General features: G+C 45.3%; 1 protein-coding gene across 5 annotated transcripts in view; it reads left to right on the top strand.

The window, feature by feature from the left end:
• Window positions 1-25,359, top strand: part of PEBP4 (phosphatidylethanolamine binding protein 4) — a 215,770-nt gene that overhangs the window by 97,727 nt on the left and 92,684 nt on the right. For all 5 annotated transcript variants that reach the window (XM_049631565.1, XM_049631564.1, XM_049631567.1 and 2 more), the window contains one exon: window positions 21,017-21,115. In XM_049631565.1, coding sequence (XP_049487522.1) covers window positions 21,017-21,115 — 99 coding nt within the window. The remainder of the gene's footprint in view (window positions 1-21,016; window positions 21,116-25,359) is intronic.

The raw sequence follows: 25,359 nt of genomic DNA, 5'->3' as shown, positions 1-25,359 counted from the left end.
AATAGTAATAGAAATGCTACATGTTAACCTGGACAGCACATGATGACAGTCCCATGACTACCCGTTCTGTTCCCACCAGCTGGGCAACCAAAGTAGGAATGAGATATTCACAAACACAGCCATCAGCCACGTAGCCACCTAAAGTTAGAACTCAAATTCCTTCACACTAGGGGCCTTGGCGACTGCTTAGGCCGAGAGCAGAGGAGGCCAAGCCATAGCTCGGTGCCAGGCCTGGCAGGATGGCCCCAGCTCCATTTCCATGGCCAAGGCTACCTAGGTCAGCCGAGGCCCAGGCCTGGCTTTTAGGCAAATGCTGAATTTGCTGACCCCAGCCAGGAGCCAATCCAACTAGCTCTTGGGAGGAAACATTGGGTCTGGCTGAGCTGATCTTACGTCCTGGGAGGCATGGGTGCATGGGAGGCCTGATTCAGGAGCCAGATCCTCCAGCTTCCCCAGGCTGAAGCCAGGAGACAAAGGAAGAAGCTCCACAGAAAGGGACATAGTATCAGGGCCAGCAGTACACAGGGCTTGTCCAGCTATGGGATCAGAAGTCTTTTTCATTCTTCTAGAGCTTGAAAAATCCTGGCATAGGAAATGGATACATTTATTTCAAAGGATCTTTGTTAACCACCTACTATGTGTAAGAAAATATGCTAGGCACTTTAGGAACAACAAAATCACAACAGTCCCTACCTTCAAGAAAGTCATAATCTAATAAGAGGGACCGAGACAAGCCCACATATAACCAGATACATAGCAGACTATGATAAGTGCCCAGCAAAAAGGTACAAACAAAATGTTATTGGAATTCAGATACTAAGGGCACCTTGTCTGGTTCAAGGAGCTCAGGAGAAGTCTTCATAGAGGAGATGGGTGGCATCTGAGATACGTCTTGAAGAATGGAAAGGATTTTCTGATGGGCACAGAAGTAGGAAAGCAAGTGTGATCCCTGGAGATCAGAAGCATCACCAGTCTTCGTGGGCACGTGTAGTGCTGTGGTGGGATTAGCCAGGCAGGTTACATGAGAGCAAGCTATAGGAGGCCTCAAATGCCAGGTTACACAGTTTATATTTAAGTCACAAATCTGGCAGGCTGTTCCTTAGATTATTGGGCAGTTGTGTGCTTGCAGGAGCCAATTTTGTGCTTCTGTTTTCAACTCCACATTCTGTGACCTCACGTTGGTAACTTGGATGGACCACAGTGTGAATATTTACCCACGGAAATGAGGGAGCATTACAAATCAGGCTTTGTTTTTGTTTGTTTGTTTTCCAGACAACTGGTTTACCAAGCCAGCAGCAAATGAGTAGGAAAGGCAGCAGAGAGGTCAGAAGGCCAGGGAGCCTACTGTTGAAATACTAGAAGCAAGAGCTGGTGCAGACTCACGCACGGGTGTCAGAGAGAATGAGGAGAGGTGATAATGGAGTCTAGAGAGACCCTAAACTTGGAAACTAAAAAGGACTGGGCATGGTTGGAGAGGGAAGAGCCAAAAGATGATTCATATTTTGAATTTGGTGGCTGACAAAATGGCAGTGCCATTCATAGAAATAGGTAAGCCAGAGGAGGAACTGGTGAGTGGGGTGGAAGTGAATATAGCTTGGGAGGTGGAGATATCCTTCTGATAGATTAAAGAAATGATCCAACTCAGTGTTGCTTTTGAGCTCCTCCTTTCCCATTCCCTTCCGTCAGTCTCCTCTTTTCCCTACCATGCCGTGCAGATAATATCTCAATTCATCACTTGATATGCTGTGATTTCTGTGCCTGTGTGGCTGCATGTGAGGCTTTGGAATCTGAATAAGTTCCTTAGCTTTATTAAGACAGAAAAGTTGCAGTGGACCAGAGCACAGGCTTTGGGAAGTGGAGAGAGTGCAGTGAACTTGCCAGGACTTGAACTCACCACTCTGCCACCCATGCTCCCTTGAGCCCAGAATCCACAGCCAGAATCCCATGAGCCCAGCGAACTTCCTTCCCCCAGCCATCTTGAGCAGGCAGATGCTGTGGAGGGACTGTCCTCCCCAGAGGACTGGCCAGCGCAGTAGCAGAAGGCACTTGATTCAGAGATGCTGGAACGTGTTGCCAACAAATACGTCTTTGTAGTGTGTGTGTTTTAGATTGCACAAGTGTGCAGAGACCTAGGTGTGGAGGAATCCGTAACACGCAAACAAATACCATATTGTTGTAAATAGAAGTCAACCCTAAATATGCCCCTCTACCTTCTGACCTGTGCCTGCCCTTCTGTGAAGCGAGAAGAGGGTGGAATTGAGAGACCAGGCACATGGTTTTAAATCCCAGCAAAGCCATTCGCTTGTTCACAATGACTGGCATTTATTGATCACTTGACATGTGCAGGGTGCTATTCTGAGCCATCTATTAACTCACTCAATTTGTGTAACAATCCAAGATAAAAGCATTGTTATTATCATTATCTCTATTTTATAACGAGCCCGAGGCCCAGAGAGTTTAGGCAACTTGCCCAAGTCACACAGCGACTGAGTAGGATTCACATCAATCACTAAAGTGTATTGCCTCAGACAGATCCTCTAATCCCTCTGAGCCGCAGTTTCTCCAAGGGTAGACTCAGAGTGGTAATCTCCATTTGAAGGAGTTTCCCATGCAGTGGCCCCTTGTTTCCAGTAATGTGACTCTGGCCACACCAAATCATGGCCTTCACTGACTGGGACCCAAGTCACCTGCAGCCTCCAACCCCAACATTCAGCCCTTGCCAAGTCATCATTCTTTTCAACTACCACCACCACCATGAAGGCTTACCCTCCCACCCCAACCCTTCCCCATTCTGCATGGAAGTATTTGGTCCCTCACCTGCATTCCCATAGCCAGCGTGTCACATTATACTGTAGTTGTTTACACATCTGTCTCCCTTGTTAGTTTGTGAACCGTTCAAGGACATCTTTGTATAGACAGTGTAGGATGTAGCCCCAGGTAGCTGAACTAGTTGAAGGAATGAGGACCTTTGGCCTGAACAAAAGGTATTTGTGAGGCTATGGTAACTGCCTTCAAATGTCTGAAAGGCTGCCATGTGTAAGAAGGACAGGACTTGTTCAATGCAGTTCTTGAAGAAAGAACAGGATCAAGCGTGAGTTGTAAGGGCCAAGTTTTGGGCTCCATAAGACATAGCCCTTTCTATCAATCTGAACTGTACTTGAATGAGTCACGTCCCCAGGAAGTGAGGGACACCCATCACTGGGAGCCCCATGGAGACACTGGACAGTTGCTGGCTAGGTTTGCTGTAAAGGAAACTCTGCCCCCAATTCCTTTCAGTATTTCAGAGTTCTGTAATCAGTCACATTTCCAGGTAAACATAGTCTCCCTGGGGACATGAAAGAGAGAGAGAGAGAGAGAGAGAGAGAGAGCGCTATATCTGTGCGTGCCCCAGTGTCCCCAGGCTAGACTGGAGGTGCCAAGGAGTTCCATCTCTCTGGGTGCAGGCAGCTGGAGATGGGCTATTTGGAGGAAATGCTCTGCCTGTCAAGGTAACTGCTAGTCCAGAGACCACTGGGAACAAACACTGAGGCTATTTGTTCACAGTAACAAAACTTGACCCATGGACCTTGCTTCACAGTCTTAAACACTTTTAATTCACTTTATTTTTAGAATAACCCTGTTGTGTGAGACACATATTATTGCCATTTTGCAGATCAGTACACTGGACCTGGGTAAGAGTAAATAACTTACCCAAACACATCCAGAGAACAACCGGGGCTAGAATCCAGGTCCTGTGTCATTTACTTGAGTAATCTCACAACATCAAGATGCCTTTCTGAAGATCAGCCTCTGACACTCACTTTTAAAACCAGCACAGTAAACTGATGTGTGTTTTAGGTAGGAATGTGTTTGGGTCCAAGGAAGAAAATTCCCTCCCACAGGAACTGAACAGGTTTATTTGTTTCATGCAGCAAGTTGAGGGGCCAGGCAGATTCAACAGCTCAAGGACCCAGATTCTTTCCATCTTTCTGTTTCACCATCCTTACCACATAGGCCTTCAACTTCATGCTTGTCCCCTCTTTGTCACAGGATGGCTGCCACACATCCAACATCACATTCACATTCCACGCGGGAGGGAGGGGAATGGGTAGAGACAAAAGAGCCTGTGCCTTTTATTCAGGAAGATATCCCTGCCCAGGGACTTTCTCCTACATCTTCTTGGTCAGAATATGGCCCCCGCTTAATGAAGGAAACACTGGGAAATCCAGTATTACAGCTTTAGAGCCTCTGCAGTAGAGAAAAGCAAGGAAGAGGGATAGCTGATCCATAGTGACTACACAACACCTTTTCCAAATTGTATCAAAGCATGACATGAGCCCCAGTTCCCAGTCTGAGGTGCCTCTGTCACACAGCTCAGGAAGTGTCTTTGTGAGCAGCTATGGAGAGAAAGGCTGTCCCCCTGGATGCCAGCCTGAAATGTGAGTCTATTCCTGGGGATGAAAGGCTTTAGGCTCAAGGGGCAACACCCGAACTGCATCCTGGCGGGACCATCAGCCCTGGTGAGGAACAGCTGTTACACTCAACCTCCCCCAGGAAGAAGGCTCTTAACTAGATTTCCCATACAGAACTTTGTGGGGGAGGTTCAAACACAACCAACCCACCATGGGCTAAATTTGTATTCCAACCAACATCATAATGAATAGTGGGAGGGGAGGGTGAGTTGTGTTTGTGACTTCAGCTTCTCGATTTGGTGCTTGAGCCCCTTAATCTTCAGGGCCTCAGGCACAAGAGACTCCAGCAGGTCAGGGGAGGCTGTCCTCTTTACATGGAGGGCGCACGCTCTTCTCTGAGAGTGCACTAAGTAAGAGGAAAGAAGCCTGGATTTTAGTGGCAGATTTGATCAGGGACCTGGGAAACCAGACTTTAGGATTTTAGTTCTCACCCTTAAGTCTACATTAGTGTCACCTGGGAAACTTCCAAATTGACACCAATGCCTTGACCCCATTCCAGACCTTTAAGTCAAGGTCCCAGCCTTGGTAGCTTTGAAAAGCTCCCCTAGTGATTCTAATATTTACTGGGGTAAGAGCTACTGCCTTGGAGAAGATGGGTCTTCACTCAAGTTGACCACAAAACTTAATCATATCAGGTCAGCTCAATCTCCCACTCAAGGACAAGCAAGTGCTGTAGGCAGCCAGCCACATCCATAATCCTATCTGAAAATGACAGAAATGCAATCCTGGTTACTCCCCAGTTTGCTGTAGTCTCCAGGTGGGCTTGGTGACTCTCTGAGTCAAGGAGTCAAGGACCCTGTTGTAAAATGTACTTGGGATTTGTTTTAGTCAGCTATGATAAGGCATGCAGATGGAAATGATGATCATGAAGGAAGGTGTTTATACTCACAGATCCCCAGAGACAGGAGTCATGGCACACCACACAGGGCCACATGGGGAAGCATCAGGGTCTGTCAGGAGGCAGAAGGAGTGAGGAGAAAGTGTGGGTGAGAATCTTCACTATAATTTTCATGAAGGAAACAAAATGGGTAAGGGAGGATAGTCAGGGTAGATGGGTTTAGGATTGGCTAGTTTGAATAGTTCCAGTGGGCTCTGGGGCATAGGAGCTGCCCCTAGTTGTCTGGTCCCTGGCCCTGGGGTGAGTAGGGAAAGGGGACAATGGCTCAGCTCGATCAAGGAGGTGGTGAAGGGCATGAGCTCTGGGCTGACAGGCTTGCATTTGAAGAGCATGCTCTAAGGTGAGTGTTTGCTGTCCAGGAAGTGGCACCCCCTCCAGGGTCGCAAAGCTTTAGATGTTAAAGTATCAGAAAAGAAAAAACATGATGAACATAAGCACTGTCTTCTCAGTACTACCAGGACTTGGGACTATCTACCCAAATCTTGTCATTTTCTGTTCAAATACTTTTCATTTCTCCTCTCTGTGAAAGGCAGGCACACATACTCATTGAATGGCAAGGTGGAGGGAGAGGGCCTTGAGACTCAAGGATGCACCCCCAAATCAGCCCCTTTCCCCAGGGAATCTGCACTACAGAGAGTGTGGCTTGCTGGCCTACTCTGGGAATGACCACTCTTAAGCCATGTGACCCATCCCTCACATGATCAGCTGTCACCGTGCCCACTCAGATGAACCCTCCCCCCAGCACCTGCAAGCATTTCATCTCTAAGCCCTGTGTCTGACCATGTCACCTCACACCCCCATTTACAAATCTTATTGGCATACGTGACCTTGCCATCTGCCTCATCACCTTTGCTGGCTGCCTCTGATGCCCTCCAGGCCTTGGCCCTCGACCTTGGGGACTCTGGGTTCCAGACACAGAATAACTCGCTCCCCCTTCCACATCTCTGTGGCTTTTGTGCATGCTGTTTCTTTTGCCCGGCATGGCTTTGCTCCTGGACAGATCTTCCATTCATCGGGACCCTGCTCAGAGGCAACTTCCTCTATGAGGCTATCTTTGGTCACCCCAGGCAGAGTTAGTCACCTTCTCAGGTTGGCTTCCACAGCAGTAGCAGTGTGCCTGCTTAGAGCACAAGGGTACTTACATTATTTGTACATGCGTCCAGTGCCCCATGAGACCGCTGTCTCCTCAGAGGCAGAGGCCATGTCTCTCTCATCTCTTATCCTCAGCCCCTCTCATGTTGCTTAGTACATGGTGAGGGCTCAGTTAATGCTTGCTTGCTGAATGAATGAATGAATGAATGAACAAACAAGTGAACAATTGAACCACCTGGGCCAGGTACAATATTCGTTTCATGTATTCATTCAAAAATATTTATTGAGTGTCTTCTATGTGCCACACATTGTAATCTGGGGGAGATATAATTGAGCAGAGACAGACACCATCCCTGCTTCCAAGGAGCTTATAATCCTGCGGAAGACATAGACATTAATCAAAACGTGTGCCAGTGAATGGGTTATTGACTGTAAACTGCAGAGAGTGTCTGAGGGAAAGAAACGTGAGCATGTTTAACAAAGAAACTTAGCATGGAACAGGAGGAGGGGGACCTTTCTCCAGAGAAGTCACCATGAGCTCTGAAGTATGAATAGGAGTTCACTAGATTAAAGAAGGTGGGCTGGGAATGAGGAAGCATTCCAGACACAAGGAGAACATATGCAAAGGCGGTGAGTGGGAGGGAGCATGGAAGACCCTAGAAATAGGAAGGCCCGTGAGAGCAGAGTAGAGTGCAAGGGGCATGTGCACAAAATGACAAGGAGAGGTGGGCAGAGGTCAGATTATTCAAGACCTTGTGAACACATTAAGGTTGTGTGGAAAGCCAGTGAAGGATTTTAAGCACCAGGATCATATGATCTTCCTTGTGTTTTGAAATGATATTCTGGATCCAGGTGGAAAATTGATTAGGGAGTCAAAGCGAATATGAAGAAACCATTTAGGAGGCTATTACAGTAGACAAGAAGAAAGATGATGGCAGCCTGGGCTGACGTGGTGGTGGTAGAGAGGAGGGGGAGTGGGTGGAGTTGAGAGATGTTTGGAAGGAAGAATTGACAAGACTGCTGGTGGATTGGAAGCTGACTCCTGGGCTTCTGGTTTGCAATAGCAGAAGGGTGTGCCTTCACTCATGCAAACAGAAAACTCTGGAAGACCAGCAGTGTTGTTGGGCATGATTAGCATGAGGTGCTTTGAAACAGCCACAGGGAGAGAAGTGGGTCATGGTGCATAGGGTCTGGAGCTCAGAGGAGAACTGGGGGTCGGAGGATAAACATGGCTGTGGTTTGAGACTACTGTGAAGGAGGTAAGAGTGACAGATCTTAGAGAGCTTAGGATCCAGCCATGAGGAAAACGAGCCATGGGGAAGAGAATGGCATTCACAGAAGGCATTTCAGTAAGGAAGAGGTGGCCCACCTTGTGATGTGCAGCTGAGAGGAACGCCAAGTATGATGAGGTTTGGAGAGTGCCCACTGCATTCGGTGACACTAGCAAGGGCTATAGCAGAAGCATCGGGGCAGAGTGGGTTAAAGAATATATGGGAAGTCCCAGGGATGAAAGTACAGCACAGGGAATACAATAGTGCTGTATTAACTCTGTATGGTGACAGATGGTGACCGCACTTACTGTGGTAAGCACGAGTAGCGTATAGAACTGTTGAATCACTTTGTTGTACACATGAAACTAATAGAGTGTTGTATGTCAACCATACTTCAATAATTTTTTTTTTAGAAAGAGTAAGTGGGAAGTAAGGAAGAGGAGATGGTATGTGTTGACAACTCTTCCATGGTGTTTGCCTATGAAGTGGGGGAGGAGGTGAGCACAGGGAGATAGTCAATATACTGGGAGCAGGGACAGTCACCAATGGTCAGGATGCCCTTTGAGGTCAAAGACTAGTCCTGGTGGGCATAGTTGAAGAAGTAAGCTGAACAGAGAGGAGGTTGTGGCCAGAATTTGTGAATTTTGGAGATGGAGCAGCTTCGGATGATGAGTTTCAAAGTGTGACTGTTGATGGTTGAGATAGAGAAAGAGAAGATTGTCTGAGATAGGGAGGCGCGGGAACCAGAGTGGCCACGGCCCTGGACGGATGTTCCACAGGTTTGCTGAAGTCACTGTGATGACAGCAGGATGTAGGGAAGAAAAGATCATGAGCAGGTACCAGTGACTTTGATGAGTGAGGAGGAGCAACCATGAGCTCATAGGTGACAGCAAACAGGACAGAAAGAGAATGTATGGTTGAATGGCCTGAGCCACAAAGAAGGACGTGGCAACAGAGAGCAATGACACCTCCTGGTCTACTGACGCTGGGATTTGTGGGGCATAAGAGAACACACACCAGTACTTGAGAGTGCTGAGGGGAAGGGGCCCTCCAGGTGAGGTTCAGGCAAAGGCAAGGAAGTAGAGCAATTTGTGGAGAGACAGAGGACAGAGGGGAGATGTGTGTTACTCAGTGGCATTTTTGCTGGGCAGAGTGGAAGTGTCTGAAGGTGGAGGAGGAGTGAGGACTGACTCTCAGGCAAAGAAGAAAAGAGTAGTTAGGGCATGATGGTGTGGTAGAGGACCAATGGCTGGGAAAGAGGTCAGGGGGAGAGGCTTTGGCTGTTTTCAGGATGGGACGCAGGGGAGATTGGGGCTCAAAAGTCTCTCTCAGCATGGGCAGTGAGGCAGGGGACAGAAGACTTGGCTCACTAGGCTTGGGGGCGTCAGTGTCAGTGGGTGCTTTCTGCTCACCTGGATTGTGGTGACTATCTGTAAGGCTGACCTTTCCCTGCTGGAAGAATCAGTGTCACCGGTGAGCTACAGTTAGTACAACCCTGAGTACAGATGGTAGCCGAGGGCAGAAGCCAGAGGTTCAAGGATAAGGCATATCTAGCTCTGTCCCCTGTTCAGAGTAGAGTTCAAAGTCAATAGCCTCGTCTTCTCACTTTCCTTCCTTCTTTTCCACTCTCTCTACTGCTCCCATTTCCCCTAACCCCCAGTTGGGATACACCTATTAAAATTCCTTCTGGAATAAGAAGAATTACAAAGGCACAAAGCTTTCTACAGACATTTCACCAAAGATATAGGAATAGTCAGTAAGGACATGAAAAGATGCTCAACATCACTGGTCATTGGGGGAAGTGTAAATTAAAAACATGATGAGATGCCACTTTACGCCTGCTAGAATGGCCACAATCTAAAAGACAGACAGTAACAAGTCTTGGTGAAGATGTGAAACCCTCAGACACTGCTGGTCGGGTTGCACAGCGGTGAGGCCACTTTGGAAAACAGTTTGGTAGTTTTTAAAAATGTTAAACATAAATCTACCTTATGACCTAGCAATTCTACTGCAGATATTTTCCCAAGAGGATTGAAAACAAATACCTACACAAAGACTTGTAGCAAATGTCCATAGCAGCATGCTTCATAATAGCCAAAAAGTAGAAACAACCCAAATGTCCATCAACTGGAAACATGAGATGCATATCAACATCCATATGATGGAATACTATTTGGCAATAAAAAGGGATAAAGCACTGATACATGTGACAACATATTTGGACCTTAAAAACATTATGCTGAGTGAAAGAAGCCAGGCACAAAAGATTACATATCATATGATTCCATTTATATGAAACGTTCAGAAAAGGCAAAAAGGAGATTCTAGAGACAGAAAGTAGATTAGTGGTTGCCTAGAGCTGGTTGGAGAGAACAGGGAGTAACTGTAAATGGCACAAGGTTTCTTTTTGGGGTGATAAAAATGTTCTAAATTTAAATTGTGCCGATAGTTGCACAGCTCTGTTAATTTACTAGAAATTTTTGAAATGTATGCCTAAAAGGAGTGAAGTTTGTAGTATGGAAATTATACTTCAATAAAGCTGCTTTAAAAAATTTACCTGGACAAGGGCACCCAGGTGGCTCAGTCGGTTGAGCGTCCAACTTTGACTCAGGTCATGATCTCATGGTTCGTGAGCTTGAGCCCCACATCAGGCTCACTGCTGTCAGCATGAAAGCTGCTTCAGATCCTCTGTCCCCGCCTCTCTCTGCCCCTCCCCCGCTCGCATTCCCTCTCTTTCTCTCTCAAAAACAAATAAAACTTAAAAATTTTACCTGGACAAGTACAGATCTAACTCTGCTTCTCTATTGGCACCATCGCCTGGAGGCACCGTGATTTTTTTAACGTGACTTCCCACTCCTTGCTCACGTCCTGTGCCATGGAGCCCACGGCCCAGTCCATCAATTGCCCTTGACCTAAGTGCCCCCCACACATGGAATGAGGATTCCTGAGCTCTCCCTGCTGCAAAGGGACAAGGCCATTACCTCTCAGCCAGTGAGAGAGGGACTAGAGGCTGATATCTCTTTGTTTTACAATTTCACTTTGTTTTACAATTTTAGTTTATTTTTAGCAGGTTGTACAGTTGGCCCTTGAACAATGCAATCTTGAATTGTGCAGGTCTGCTAATCCACAGATGATTTTCAGTAAGTAGAGTACAGGGCTGCACATGTATTTTCTCTCATGATTTTCTTCATCGCATTTTCTTTCTCTAGTTTCACATAAGAATACAGTATGTAATACATGTAACATACAAGATGTATGTTCACCAGCTGTTTACAGTAGTGGCAAGGCTTCTGGTCAACAGTGGGCTATTAAGTTGGGGGCAGTGAGAAGTTATACATGGATTTTCAACTGCTCAGAAGTCACCCCAACCCCGTGTTGTTCAGAGGTCAACTGTATGTTCACGTGGATCAAAACCTGAAATAGTAGAACTGGCATGTATAAGAGACCTCCATCCCGTCTCTATATCTCATCTGCCCCATTACCATCACCACTTGCGTCCTCTGTTAGTTTTTTGGGTTTTTTGTTTTGTTTTGTTTTGTTTTTTTTTTTTGGTTTTTTTTTTTTGCTTTTAAGTATCCTGAGCCTGGGTGGCTCAGTTGGTTGAGCATCCAACTCTTGATTTCAGCGCAGGTCATGATCCTGGGGTCATGGGCTCGAGCCCCACATCAGGCTCTGCACTCAGCCTGTTTGGGATTCTCTTTCTTCCTCTCTTTTCTGCCCCTCTCCCTGCTCGTGCTCTCTCTCTCTAAAATTGAAAATAAATAAATAATAAAATAAAATATCCTTCCAGAGCTTGTTTATGCAAATACAAGCCACTGTAAAGAAATATCTTATTTTCTCTTTCTTCTGTAAAAGCGAGCTCCTAGATACACTGCTCTGCAATCCTGCTTTTTTCACTTAATTTATCTTGGAGGGCTTTTCATATCAGATCTTAGAGAGCTTCATTGTTTTTAACAGCCATAAAGCATTCCATTGTGAGTATGTGCCAGTGTTTATTAACCAATCCCCAACTGATGGACACTTGAGTTATTTCCTACTTTTGCTATTACTATTCAGCTCTGTCTGGAGCTGAAATGAATACTTTATATACAAGTTATTTCATAAATGTGCAGATATCTTTAGAGGGACAAAAATCATAGACATGGGATTGCTGAGCCTAAAGGTAGATTGCCCCCACCTTGCTTCCCCATAGCAATGCAGGAGGCTTCCCCACAGCCTCGCCAGCAGAGCATACTATCAAAGTCTGAGATTTGCAGAATGTTTGACAAGGATATTGATTCCATCTTGCTTTCTTCAAGTAGAACTGCTTTCTGTTTTATTTTTTAATTTTATTCTGTTGTGGGAAGAACATGAGATCTACCCTTTACCAGATTTTGAAGTGTACAATACAGCATTGTTAACTACAGGCACAGTGTTGCTCAGAGCAGATCTCTAGAACTTATTCATCTTGCGAACTCAAACTCTGTACCCGCTGAACAGCTACTCCCCATTTCCCCCTCCCCTGACCCTGGCAACCACCGTTCTACTCTACTTATATGAGTTTGACTATTTTAGATACCTCATATAAATTGAATCACACAGTATTTGTCCTTCTGTGACTGGCTTATTTCACTTAGCATAATGTCCTCATGGTTCATTCCTTTTGTTATAAATGACGGGAACTCCTTTTCTAAGGCTGAGTAATACTCCATTATATGTATAGACTATAATGTCTCTAGCCATTCATCCACCGATGGACATGTAGGGTTTTATTTACATCCTGGCTATTGTGAATAATGCTAGGACCAACATGGGAGTGCAGACATCTCTTTGAGGCCCTGATTTCAATTCTTTTGGATAAATACCAAAGCGGGACTGTTGGCTCATTTAAACAGGATTAGTTTCACATGATATCTAGACACCTCGGAATCCACTGAATGGATGTTAGAATCTGAAGGTGAGTAGACCATCTATTAGTCCCCTCCTTTTCTAGGAATAAGCCAGAGAGGAGAAAGACTTAGCTAAGATCCCAAGCCCGCAGTGCAGCAAGCAGGTCTGCGTGACACCCCCAAAGAAGTACAGAACAGTTTCATCATAGGCAAGAAGACATGTGGCAAGTACAACAATCTCTGGAGACAAATCCATTGTTGAAAGTATTGACTGCACATTCTTCTCTTTAGGCCGCACCTAGAAGATGGACCACCATGGCCAGACGTTAAGGTCATGTGCCAAGAGACTGGTTCATCTCTGTCACCCCACCTTACACCAGCCTGTCGGCTCCAAGGACCGGCAGAGAACAAGCGAGGGCCAAGTCAGACTTCCAAGGAGACTAGCTATGAACCACGCTCTTGAATAGCCTGTTTCCCAGTTTATCTGCTGAACATCACCCCACCTCTTAAATATTTGCTAGGGAGCTTCTGTTGGCAATTGGGGTCTTTGATCAGCACGGGAGTTTTGACCTGCTACATTTCTGACCTGGGCCGGTTCACCCCTCCTTAGGCAACCTGGTGGTCCCTGCTCCCGGGAGGTCATCATATTGATGCCAAACTTAGTGCGGACACCCGGTCGGCATAGCGCACTACAGCCCAGCACTCCTGGGCTCAAGCGATCCTCCTGCCTCAGCCTCCTAAGTAGCCAGGACTACAAGCACGCGCCACCGCTCAGGCACAATTGGGGTCTTTGAAAGGGCTGAAAACCAGCTCCCTGATTGCACGGAGAGAGAAGGTATAAGACCATCACCACAGAAGCCCTCTCTTCCCTGCTAAGTTTTAGAAGAGGTCTGCTATGGGGTCGCTTAACAGGGAGGGGATCTAGGGTAAAACCTCAGGATGTAACCACCTCAGACAGAACTGTGCAGCAGGGACTCACCCACAAAGACCAGTCTCCTGGTTCACCACTTAAAGAAGCAGACACCAACGGGGGCGCCTGGGTGGCTCAGTCGGTTAAGCGTCCGACTTCAGCTCAGGTCACGATCTCGCGGTCCGTGAGTTCGAGCCCCGCGTCGGGCTCTGGGCTGATGGCTCAGAGCCTGGAGCCTGCTTCCGATTCTGTGTCTCCCTCTCTCTCTGCCCCTCCCCCGTTCATGCTCTGTCTCTCTCTGTCTCAAAAATAAATAAAACGTTAAAAAAAATTAAAAAAAAAAAAAAAAGAAGCAGACACCAGTGTGGGAGAGCTTCAGGTGGGGGTCCAGAGGGGCAGTGAGGAGCCGAGGGGGGAGGGAAAGAAAAGTAGCCTGCCATAGAAAAGAATTCCTCTGGGCATTGTTTGACCAGAAGAAAAATAGGGTTTAATGATGAGAAAATCATTTTAGAGGATATCATTCACACTATTCTGCAGCTTATTTCACCTTCTAGTATATTTTAGATATTTTTCCATATTAAAAAATCATTTTTTCTATGTGTAAAAACAATGCATTTTATTGCACAAATTGGAAAATGCAGAAAAATACAAAGAAGAATATAGTTCATAATTATCCCATCACTTAGAGATAGCCAACGTTTTGGTTCTGATTTTTCTGGTCCTCTTTCCATGGAGGGGTATATATAGTTTTCCATGGAGGGGTATGATACAGTTTTTGGTTAACAAAGACAATGAAATCATATTTTACATAAGATTTTGTAACATACCCATTGTTTCCACATACTCTGGGAATAAATATAAAAAGTATATATGTCCATTTTGTAGGCAAAATAGGATTTTAAAATAATTTGCATATCTTTGATTACTAATGAAATTGAATATTCATGTTTATTGATCATTTGTGTTTCTTATTTTATGAATTGCCTACTCCTGTTGCTTATGTATGCCTCTATTGGGTTCTTATTCTCCTTCTTATTGATTTAAAAAGTACTTTACATATTAAGGATATTAATCCTTTATCATAGATCTTGTAAATATTTTCTCCTAGCATTGTCTTTGAATTTTATTTTGCTTCCTTTTTTTGTCATATAAAAGTTTCAAAATTATATCTAGTTAAATATATCAATCTTTTCCTTCATGCCATTTACTGTTAACAGTTTGGTGTGTACTTTTCCAGACATTTTCTATGCATATGCAAATATATCTATAAATATATATATAGTTAGATATATAAAGTTTTCCTGCACATTTTAGATGATATCATTCACACTATTCTGCAGCTTATTTCACTTACTAGTATATTTTAGATATTTTTCCATATTAAAATATAAGGATCTAATTCCAACAGAGTATTCCATTATATGAATTTAGTAAATTTCATTAAATCAGTTTTTAAAGATTTTTTTTCAGTTTCACATTTAAATCTGAAAATTTTTTGGCATATGAGAGAAATAGAGACTGAAGTTTATTCCACATGGTGACCCAGTTGTCCCAGCAGCACTTATAAAATAATCTATGCTTTCTCCACTTGTTTGATAATTTTATCATATATTAAACATCATATCTTTCGTTAAAGCTTGATCACCTATTAAATACACATATATTAAAGACATGGATTTCTGTCTAGATTTTCTACTTTGCTTCCACTGCTTGTTTGTTCCTAATCAACACCACATTGTTTGAATTATTGTAGCTTTATAATATATTTTAATATCTACAAAATCAATACCACTTCCCTGTTTTTCAATATTGCTTTGGCTAATTTTTTTCTTTTTCTGAACTTTAGAATTATTCCATGAAGTTCCCAAAACATCTCTTTAGGATTTTGATTAGAATTGTATTAAATTAGGTAATTAATTGAAGGATATTAACACATTGGCAAATGATTATTCCTTTTCTTTCTTTTTTTTTTTTTTTTTTTTTTTGAGATGGTTGGGGAGGGAGTTTGCAGCACACATGCAGGAGGGGGAGGGACAGAAGGAGAGGGAGAGAGAGAATCCCAGGCGGGCTCCACGCCCAGCACAGAGCCCAATGTGGGGCTAGATCGCACGACCATGAGATCATGGTCTGAGCTGAAATCAAGAATCAGAGAATCAAGAGTCAGGTGCCCAACCAATTGAGCCACCCATGCGCCCCCTGCAAATGATTATTTTACTTTAAAACCATAGCATGTCCCCATAGCTATTCAAGTTTTCTTTTTATGCTTATCAGTAGTGTTTTGGTTTCTTTGTCTAAGTCGTGGATTTTTCATCAGGTTTATTGCTAGATATTTTATAGTTTTTATTACAATTGTAAAATGGCATTTTAAAAGTATATTTTCTGACTGTTATTAATAAGTACTGATTTTGTGTGCATGTCATAAAAACTCATTACTGAATATCAGTCTAGTTGTTTCCAACTGATTCTTTTGGATTTCTCATGTAAGCAGTCATGTCACTTGCAAAATAATAATATAATAATAATAATAGTAATTAAAAGACAAAGAGCAGGGGCACCTGGGATGGCTCCGTCGGTTAAGCGTCCGACTTCAGCTCAGGTCATGATCGCACAGTCCATGAGTTTGAGCCCCGCGTCGGGCTTTGTGCTGACAGCTCAGAGCCTGGAGCCTGTTTCAGATTCTGTGTCTCCCTCTCTCTTTGCCCCTCCCCTGCTCATGCTCTGTCTCTCTCTGTCTCAAAAATAAATAAAAACATTAAAAGAATTTTTAATAATAATTTTTTTTAATTTTTTTTTTAACATTTATTTATTTTTGAGACAGAGACAGAGCATGAACGGGGGAGGGTCAGAGAGAGAGGGAGACACAGAATCGGAAACAGGCACCAGGCTCTGAGCCATCAGCCCAGAGCCTGACGCGGGGCTCGAACTCACAGACCGCGAGATCGTGACCTGGCTGAAGTCGGACGCTTAACCAACTGCGCCACCCAGGCGCCCCAATAATAATTTTAAAAAAGACAGAGGATAGATGTTATTTCTTTTAGAGTATTTACACTTTTTTTCTTTTTATTTTCTTATTGCTTTGGCTCCCTATTCTTGGGAGTATCAGTTGTACAGTTTTTCCTTCTGGAATTCCATTGGAATCACACACACACACACACACACACACACACACACACACACACAGGCTCTTTGGGATATGATCCTACTTTGCCCCTAATATTTTCATCTGATTATCCTTTCTTCTGAGTTCTTAGAATTTCCTTGGACTCTGTCTTCAAATTCTCTCATTTAATTTTCTATAGCACCTAATATGTGGTTCAGTGATTCTTTAGGATTTTAACACTCAACTGTGTTTTTATCTCTAACCTACTCTTTGGCAAGTTGCCGGATCCCCCAGTTGTTGCAGCACGCACTGCTTGTGGTCCTCTCCCTGGATGGCTGTGTTTTATTGATCCCACCCCACTCCTTCTTCAACAGCCCCACCCCTCGGGGTCCCCAGTTCCACCCTACCCATTCTTCTATTCTCACTGTACCTGTTCTCCCTGACAGGCTCATCTGTCCTCATGCCCACTACTCACATGCTTAGTCGTGAGAGAGCTCCTACCTCAGAGCTCCATGTCAGAGATGTCTCTGCCTGCATGTTTTAACACCAAACTCACTGTCTCCCAAATTTGTTACTCCTAATATTCACGGCACCATGGTCAGCTAGTTGCCCACGATAGAATGTCAGGGTCATCCTGAACATCTCCCTCTCCTCTATCTGCCCTATCCAGTCACTTCACACTGTTGATGGGACAACACAAATGCCTCTTTCTGTCTTTATCACTACCACTCACATTTTTAAGCTCTTGCAGTCTCTCTTCAGGGTATCCCAGTTGTCTTTTTTCTCTCTCTCTTTTAGTTTTTTACTCAGTGTTACCATGCGCCTTCCCAAAGCACACATTTAATCATGTCAGTCATCTATTCAGTTTCGGTGGGTCCTATTGCAAAACAAATTCTAAACAACTTAGGACATGTAAGACTGTTTATTATCTTGTCCCAGTAACCTTTCAGCTTTGTCACCTGCCATTCCTTTCCAGATGTCTTATGTCCCAGCACACCAAAATTCTTGCCATTCCGCAAACATCCTCATGCCTTTGCACAGACCCTTCCCTTTGTCTACAGAGTTGTTTTCCTGACCCTTTACCTGCTTATTCTTCAAGATCAAGTTCAAAAGACAACTTGGTGTGCCTGGGTGGCTCAGTCAGTTAAGCATCCGACTCTTGATTTTGGCTCAGGTCATGATCTCACAGTTTGTGAGTTCAAGCCCCACATTAGCCTCCATGCTTGTCGTGCAGAGCCTGCTGGGGATTCTCTCTCTGCCTCTCTGCCTCTCTCCCTGTCTCTCTAAATAAATAAATAAATAAATAAATAAATAAATAAATAAAAATTTCTTTAAAAAGACAACTCTGTGAAGGCTGCCTAGACTCCTGAGGTAGAGAGGTTTAGGCTCCCTCCTCTGTACTCCCTTAGTAATTGGTAAATGTTTCTCTACTCAAGCATTCGCATGTTGTTCTACAACTATGTCTGTGTCTGTCTGTTCAGATCAAGAGGAGTCCCAGCTCTTCTCTTTGTACTTTACTCACATCTTACTCTCCCACTCCCTTCTCATCCAGACTACTGAGCAGTCCGAGTCCCTATCAAGTGAAACCCACCTACCACTTATTTCTCAACTGCACTTTACCAGTTCAAAGCACACAGATGTGGAATGCAATATTACCTAGTAACCTTACGACAAACCTATGATATAATCAGTTTCTCACTTTCCAAAATGACTATTTCACACCTTCTTCTTTGTACCCAAACCTCCTATAATCCCTATTCCCCTGATGACCTTGCCTCTAATTCACTGAGAAAATAGAAGTAATCAGAAGACAATTTCCCCATTCCTCACCATCACATTTTCCAGTTCCCTTGCATCTGAACCTGTATCCTCTGTGTCTACCAGAGGCCGGTCCCTCCACTTTTGCTCTCGATCCTGTCTCCACCCACCTTTCCAGAGGCTTGGCTTGTGCAGTGATCCCCTTTTTCCTCTGTCATCTAGATCTCCCTTTCTTCTGGATCATTTCCACTGGCCTGCTGACATGCTTGACTATCATCTGTCTCCTAAAAAAAATAAAAACAATTAAAAAAAATCTCTTGGCTCTTCCTTCCCATCTAGTAATAGCCACTCCATGTCTCAGCTGACCTTCACACTAAAATTATCATCCCGTCTCATCTCCACCTATTCCAATCAAACCTCAGTCCTTTCTACCTCACTGAAACTGGTCTTGCCAAGTTAACACTGTTCCCAAGTTGTCCAATCACATTGTCACATCCGTGTCTTCATCTTGCCATACCTTTCAGCATCATTGAACACAGTTCACCACCTCCTCCTTTGGGAAACACTTTCTGGCTTGGCTTTCATGATCCCTACTCTTCAGGTGTGCCCCCCCACCCCGGATTCAGTCTCCTTTGTCAGATTTTCTTCTTTTCTAAACATTAGCTGTTCTAGAATCTGGTCCAGAGACTTCTTTTCTGCCCCATGTCTAACCTACCCATGAAGAATCTCATTATTTTATGGGTTTAGGACTGTCTATATGTCAGTGACTCCAAAACTTCTTATATGTCTACTCCTCATCTCTCCTCTAGACTCCAGACTCTGACTTATATACTTGATTATCTTTTTCAGAAGTAATTCCAACTTAATATGTCTAAAACAGAAATCTCAATACCCTCCTTCAAACAATCTCATTGCCAAGTCTTTTATGTCACTAAATGGCACCATTCACCCAGTTGCTCAAGCCATAAACTCATGAAACACCCTCAGATTCTCTTTCCCCACCCTCTACTGCCCCACTGTCCCATCCATCCACAGATTTTATCGATTCTCCCTAAAAATACTTCCCCAATCCATCTACTTGTTTCTAGCTCTATTGCTACCATTCTAGTCCAATATACCACCATCCTTCACTAAGACAACAGCCTCCTGACTGGCCTCTTGGCTTCATCTGTTACCTCCCGCTCGCCATTCATTCTTCATCCAGCCACCAAAAAATCTTTGAAAAACATAAATCAGGGGCACCTGGGTGGCTCAGTCAAGTGTCTGACTTCAGCTCAGGTCATGATCTTGGAGAGCTTGTGAGTTTGAGCCCCACATCTGGCTCTGTGCGGACAGCTCAGAGCTTGGAGCATGCTTTGGATTCTGTGTCTCTCTCTCTCTCTCTCTCTCTCTCTCTCTCTCTCTCTGCCCCTCCCTGGCTCATGCTCTATCTCTCTCTCTCTCAAAAATAAATAAACATTAAAAAATTTAAAAAACCCCATAAATCAGAGCGTATCACTCTCCTGGTTAAAACCCTCCATTGGTTCTGCATTGCACTTAGAACAAAACCCTCCTCCTCACCCTACCAAGGTCTACCAAGCCTTCTGTGGGCTCTCAACCACCTCTCCAAACCTGCCATGTCCATTCTCTCCATTGCTTGCTCCTAACCACATGATATTTTTTTTAATGTTTATTTATTTTTGAGAGACAGAGACAGAGCACGATTCAGGGAGGGGCAGAGAGAGGGGGGGACACAAATTCTGAAGCAGGCTCCAGGCTCTGAGCTGTCAGCGCAGAAGCCAATGTGGGGCTCAAACTCACAGACCGTGAGATCATGACCTGAGCCAAAGTCAGAAGCTCAACCCACTGAGCCACCAAGGTGCCTCCCACATGGTATCCTTTCTGTTCCTCGAATGCTTGCTTTTTCCCATCTGAAGGCCTTTGTAGCAGCTATTTGCCCTTCTTGGAACGCTTGCTCCCTCTCATCCCACTCTATTTTGTTTTAATCATAGTACTGATCACAATTGGGCATTTCCTTGTGGTTTTGGTTTGTTTGTTTTTTGAGTTAAAAAAAAAAATCTGTGTCTCTTACTGAGAATAAAAGCTTCCTGAAAGCATGGCTCACACTGTCTTGTTCTCTGTTGGATGCCTAGCCTGTAGAACAATTTCTGGCACATAGTAGGTGTTCAGAAAATGCTTTTTGAAGGGATGAGTGAATCCTAGTATTCCTTGCAATTGATACAATTCCTGACACAGACTAAGTTCTCCTGTGTTTGCTGAATTAATAGATAAGTTCCTCCAGCTATGCTGTGAACCCCTCCCCCACTCGTGCTCTGTCTCTGTCTCTCTAAAAATAAATAAACATTAATTTTTTTTTAAATTTCTGCTTCCATCACAGCACTTAGCATGATGCTAGGGACTTCTGGATGCTTAGTAACTATGCTTGTTTGATTTATTCTTCTTCATAAAGGGAAAGCCAAGCTTTTCAACTATCTACTTAATAGACTTCATTTGTCTGAGAGTAAACACATGACATAAGAGGAATGGCACAAGAATGAGGATGGACTGGGTAGGGGTTGGTCAGCCCCTCTTGGCTGGAATAGAGATAAAAGGAGAGTGTGCACCTTGCAGCTTTCCTATCAGAATTCTAGTCATGGTGCTACATTTCTTTGTGATGAATCTGTTCCAGGGTGCAACCTACATCCTGGTGATGGTGGATCCAGATGCCCCTAGCAGGTCTTCCCCCAAAGCTCAATTTTGGAGACATTGGCTGGTAACAGATATCAAGGTAAGCAGGCCAGAAGGCGCTTTCTGATTCACTTGGGCTTATAGCTGGAAGATTACCGTTCTGGGCAGTTTTCAGCTCTCATTCAGGAGGGCTGGGGACTCAGGTTGCCCCCTACACTCAGCTGTCACAGCCCCTTCCAGGTTTTATAACACTTTTGAAAAAGGTCCAGGATCAGTGGTGCACAGGTAAACCAGGTGGGGAGAGCCCTAACTTGTAGTGTTTGCTGATTTCTATGGTGTAAATACTTCCACCATGGCCAATTTCAAGTTACTGATGATTTAACAGTTAACTCAGATTTTCTGAAAATTTAACAGTGGCTCCAGCACACCACCACGAGGGGCCTGGATTCGGAGGCACAGGGGTGACTGTGTGGTCCAGGTGGCAGAGCCGGCAGGGAAAGTCCTGCAGGGGGTCCTCCTGATGGGCTGAGGGGCAGTCTCCTTTTCTTTGTACAGAAACAAGTGGCCTCCCCTCATCTGTGTCCCTTGGCCATCACATAATTGTGAAGGAGTCTGGCTCATCCTTTCTGGAGTAGGTCTGAGGAACACAGATCTGGAGGGTTGGTAACGGGCATTATGTAGGGCAGGGGGGAGGCTGTATTCCCAAACAAGTTTTGGAGACCCCAGGCTACATTGTATTAATCACATTCCTCACTGACGGGTTTTTTAGTGCTTTTAATATTCTAATGTACACTATATAATCTGCATTTATTTTCCAGCCTCATTTGCCTAGTGAATCTTTTGTTCATGAGCGCCTGGCCGCACACTTTGGGAAAATCCATGCTAGCTTCAGCCGTTCATGCATCTGTGCCTAGAGAGTTCACAGACGGCCTTTGCATAGTCATCAAGCCGTAAGATAGTGGGAACCCAGGGGCACCTGGGTGGCTCAGTCTGTTAAGCATCCAACTCTTGGTTTCAGCTCAGGTCATGATCTCGCAGTTTGTGAGTTCGAGCCCTGTGTTGGGCTCTGTGCTGACTGCACGGAGTCTGCTTGCAAGTGTCTCTCTCTCTCTCTCTCTCTCTCTCTCTCTCTCTCTCTCTCTCCCCCTCTCTCTCCCTCTCTGCCCCTCCTTCTCTTCCTCTCTCTGTCTCTCTCTCAAAATAAATAAAAATAAACTTAACCAAAAAAAGATAGTGGGAACCCAGAACTAAAAGACTTAAGTCTGGATCTAGGTTTGACAGGTTCCCAAATTCATCATCTCTATTAAGTCACTCGGAGTCCCTCCGGGTATTTCATCTTTGTCTGTAAGATGGGAACCATGTTACCTCCTCTATACGGTTGTCGCAAGAATCCAATGAGAGAGCATACTGAGAGCACTTTGGAAAACAGAGAGCACCACAAATGCAAGGAGTTTGTGTTTTTCCTTCCCCCACTGTGGGTCAGAGGAAGGGGTATCAGTGTGAACTATCCATTGATTCTCCTGAGCAAGGCAAGGGCTCTCACAGCCCCTAGAGTCGGGGGCTGGTGGGAGAAGCTATCCTGTCAACCAACCCCTGCCCAATGACCACGGGCCCTTCACGGGGTGCTTAGGTAGACAGCCCATCCTCAGAGGCAGTCCTGGCTACACACAGGCTTGAAGGAGCCCCCTCCAGGGAGGCCTCCAGCAGGCTTTTTGGACAGTGCCTGAGCCAGGCTCCTGAGGGAAAGCAGGAACATTGCTTCAACACACTTCCCCTGGCCAACCACCCGTCAGCCTGGTAAAGAGCCTTGGAAACACCATAAACGTGCAAAGGGGCAGAGCTGGGGGATTTTCATGCCATCAAGGCTGGGAGAGAAGCTGAAGGCACAAAAGGGAAAACTACTGGATCCGGCCCCAATCTAGAGCATTGCCAGTTTCTATACTTGGGATTCCCAGGCAGTCATAAGGGGGAGAAACTCTCAAGAAAGGAGTACTGCTCCAGACATGACAAGTGTAGTGCAGCTCTTCACACACCGGGCTGTCCATAAGAGGGTTCTACTGGGCAGTTCTGAGGCAGATTTCAGAAACCGTGGTGGATGGGATAATTTCAGCATTGAGGGCACCTTGGGGCCATAAGACTGCCTCTCTTCCAAGCCTGAAGCCCCCCGCCCCACCCACTGCCCTCACCCCAGTATGCACTCAGGACAGTTCTCTCACAGAAGCTTTGCAGGGCAGACATGGGTTCTCAGCAGCCCAGCTGAGAAGCAGAGCAGGTGGCAGGTGGCAGGTGGCAGCTGTCCGGCAAGACCGCTAAGCCGCAGAGCTTATCAGGGCCACCTGCCCGGGTGTGGCCCCCAGCCTTCCCGCTCAGACCGGAGGAGGCTTGGGTTTCAGGCACATTTTCACCCACTTTCCCTGATCCAAGTGTCCAGCAGGAAGCAGCAGCTCTTGTCAGCTGTATCCACTCAGCCTGCCCACCAGCCCCCAGATTCCTTTAGCTGCATGGCCAGTATGAAAACCAGGCTCACTTAGGTCTCAGGCTGTGGCTCTTGGCCAAAAAAAGGGATGGCTCTAATCAAACCCAGAAGCACTTCCTTTGTGTTGGCGTTAGCTGAGGCTGAGTAGGTCTCAGACATTACAGCATGTTCAAATCCACTGGTGAATGTTTTAAAATGCAGATTCCCAGGCACCACTTCCATCAGTCTGGAGAGAACGAGGCATACAAGTTTAACAGGTCTCCAGAAGGAATTTAGCCAATCGAAGGAAGACCACAGAGTTCAGCCTGAATGCTTTGGTCATTGTTATCACCCATCTGGGAGCAATTTTCAAGTGACAATCATTTTCAACCCTTCCTTTTGATCCCCATGATCAGGGCATGTGAACTAGGCATTATCCCCATTTTATAGGTGGGAAAGCAAAGCCTGGAGAGGTTGGATGATGCAGTCTCTCAGCTAGGTGGGTCTTCATTCCAAGGCCCCCAACTCCAAACTGCACACCCTTCTGGCCATACCACATGGTCTGGTTCACACTACATCTCTCCCATCAGCTCCATGGTGGCAAGAGGCATGCCACCTTGCCCTCTCTGTAAGATGGCAAACGTAATCTCTGTGGTTCTCCTACCATTCCAGGGCTCTCCTTCTGGTTCCCTCTTATGGACAGATGCTTCCAGGGAACCTCCCCAAAGACTGCTATCTTGGGAAATCAAATACACCTGGCTAACATTCAAACCCTTCAGGAATTCTCATCCTTAATATGTTGGGCTAAACGTAAACCCAGTGGGGTGCCTGGGTGGCTCGGTCGGTTGAGCACTCAACTCTTAATTTCAGTTCAGGTCATGATCTCACAGTTCGTGGGATCAAGCCCCATGTCAGGCTCTGCACTGAGCTTGGAGCTTGCTTGGGATTCTCTCTCTCTCTCTCTCTCTCTCTCTCTGCCTCTCTCTTTCTCTCTATTCTCTTTCTCTCTGCCCCCTCTCCCCTGCTCATGCTCTCTAAAATAAAAAACTAAAAAGTGAGTCCTATATGTTATCATTACCCTCAGCAGTAAGTGGCCTCAACAATAAGGCACACCATAAAGTCACTACAGACATAAAGTGATGATGGTCCTGTGATTCACAGTGACCACAGAGGTGGAACCCAGGCTGGCCTTGATATTAGGAATACAAACCTAACTGCGTGGTGGGTGGGCCATGGCCATGGGAGCCCCTCAGTAAGGACAATTTGGGGGCCATCTATCCAGGTGGAAACAGAAATAATTTCTCAGGAATACAGGAAACATCTGTAGCTCCCTGCCCTAAAGAGAGGCTGGCAAGTGTCTACTATAGGGTGGGATAAAGCTCTAGACCCCTGGACAACTTGTACAAAAACCAGAGAGAAGTCCACCAGGAGGAAGCAGGCATTCATGTTACCCTTTGTTCACTTAATTCAACAAATATGGGTTGGCCATTGTTTGCAAGCATAAAGGCAAGGACTCTGGAGCCAGACCACTGGGCTCCAATCTGACGGTATAGCTATGTGATCTTGGGGGGCAGGGTACTCAACCTGTCTTTCAATATGCTCACTTTAAAAGTGGGGATACCAATAGCCCCTGCCTCCTCACCCTGTTGTTATGGAGTTCAGATGAGTTGTTTTAAGTAAAGAGCTTAGAACAGTACCCAGAACACATAGCGAGCTGTATGTATCGTTGGTGGCTGTGATGTTACCCTTACTGCTCCTAAGTCAGGCACCAACACTGGCACTGGGGTTAGAGATGCAAACACAGCAGGGGAAGTCTCCGCCTTCTATGGGTTTCTACTCTAGTGAAGCAGAGGAAGGAGGCTGAGGCACAGGGGCTCTCTCAGGGAGGA

The sequence above is a fragment of the Panthera uncia genome, chromosome B1 (assembly GCF_023721935.1).
Source record: "Panthera uncia isolate 11264 chromosome B1, Puncia_PCG_1.0, whole genome shotgun sequence".
NCBI classification, from domain to species: Eukaryota; Metazoa; Chordata; class Mammalia; order Carnivora; family Felidae; genus Panthera; species Panthera uncia.
This window is presented reverse-complemented; position numbering and strand designations above follow the sequence as displayed.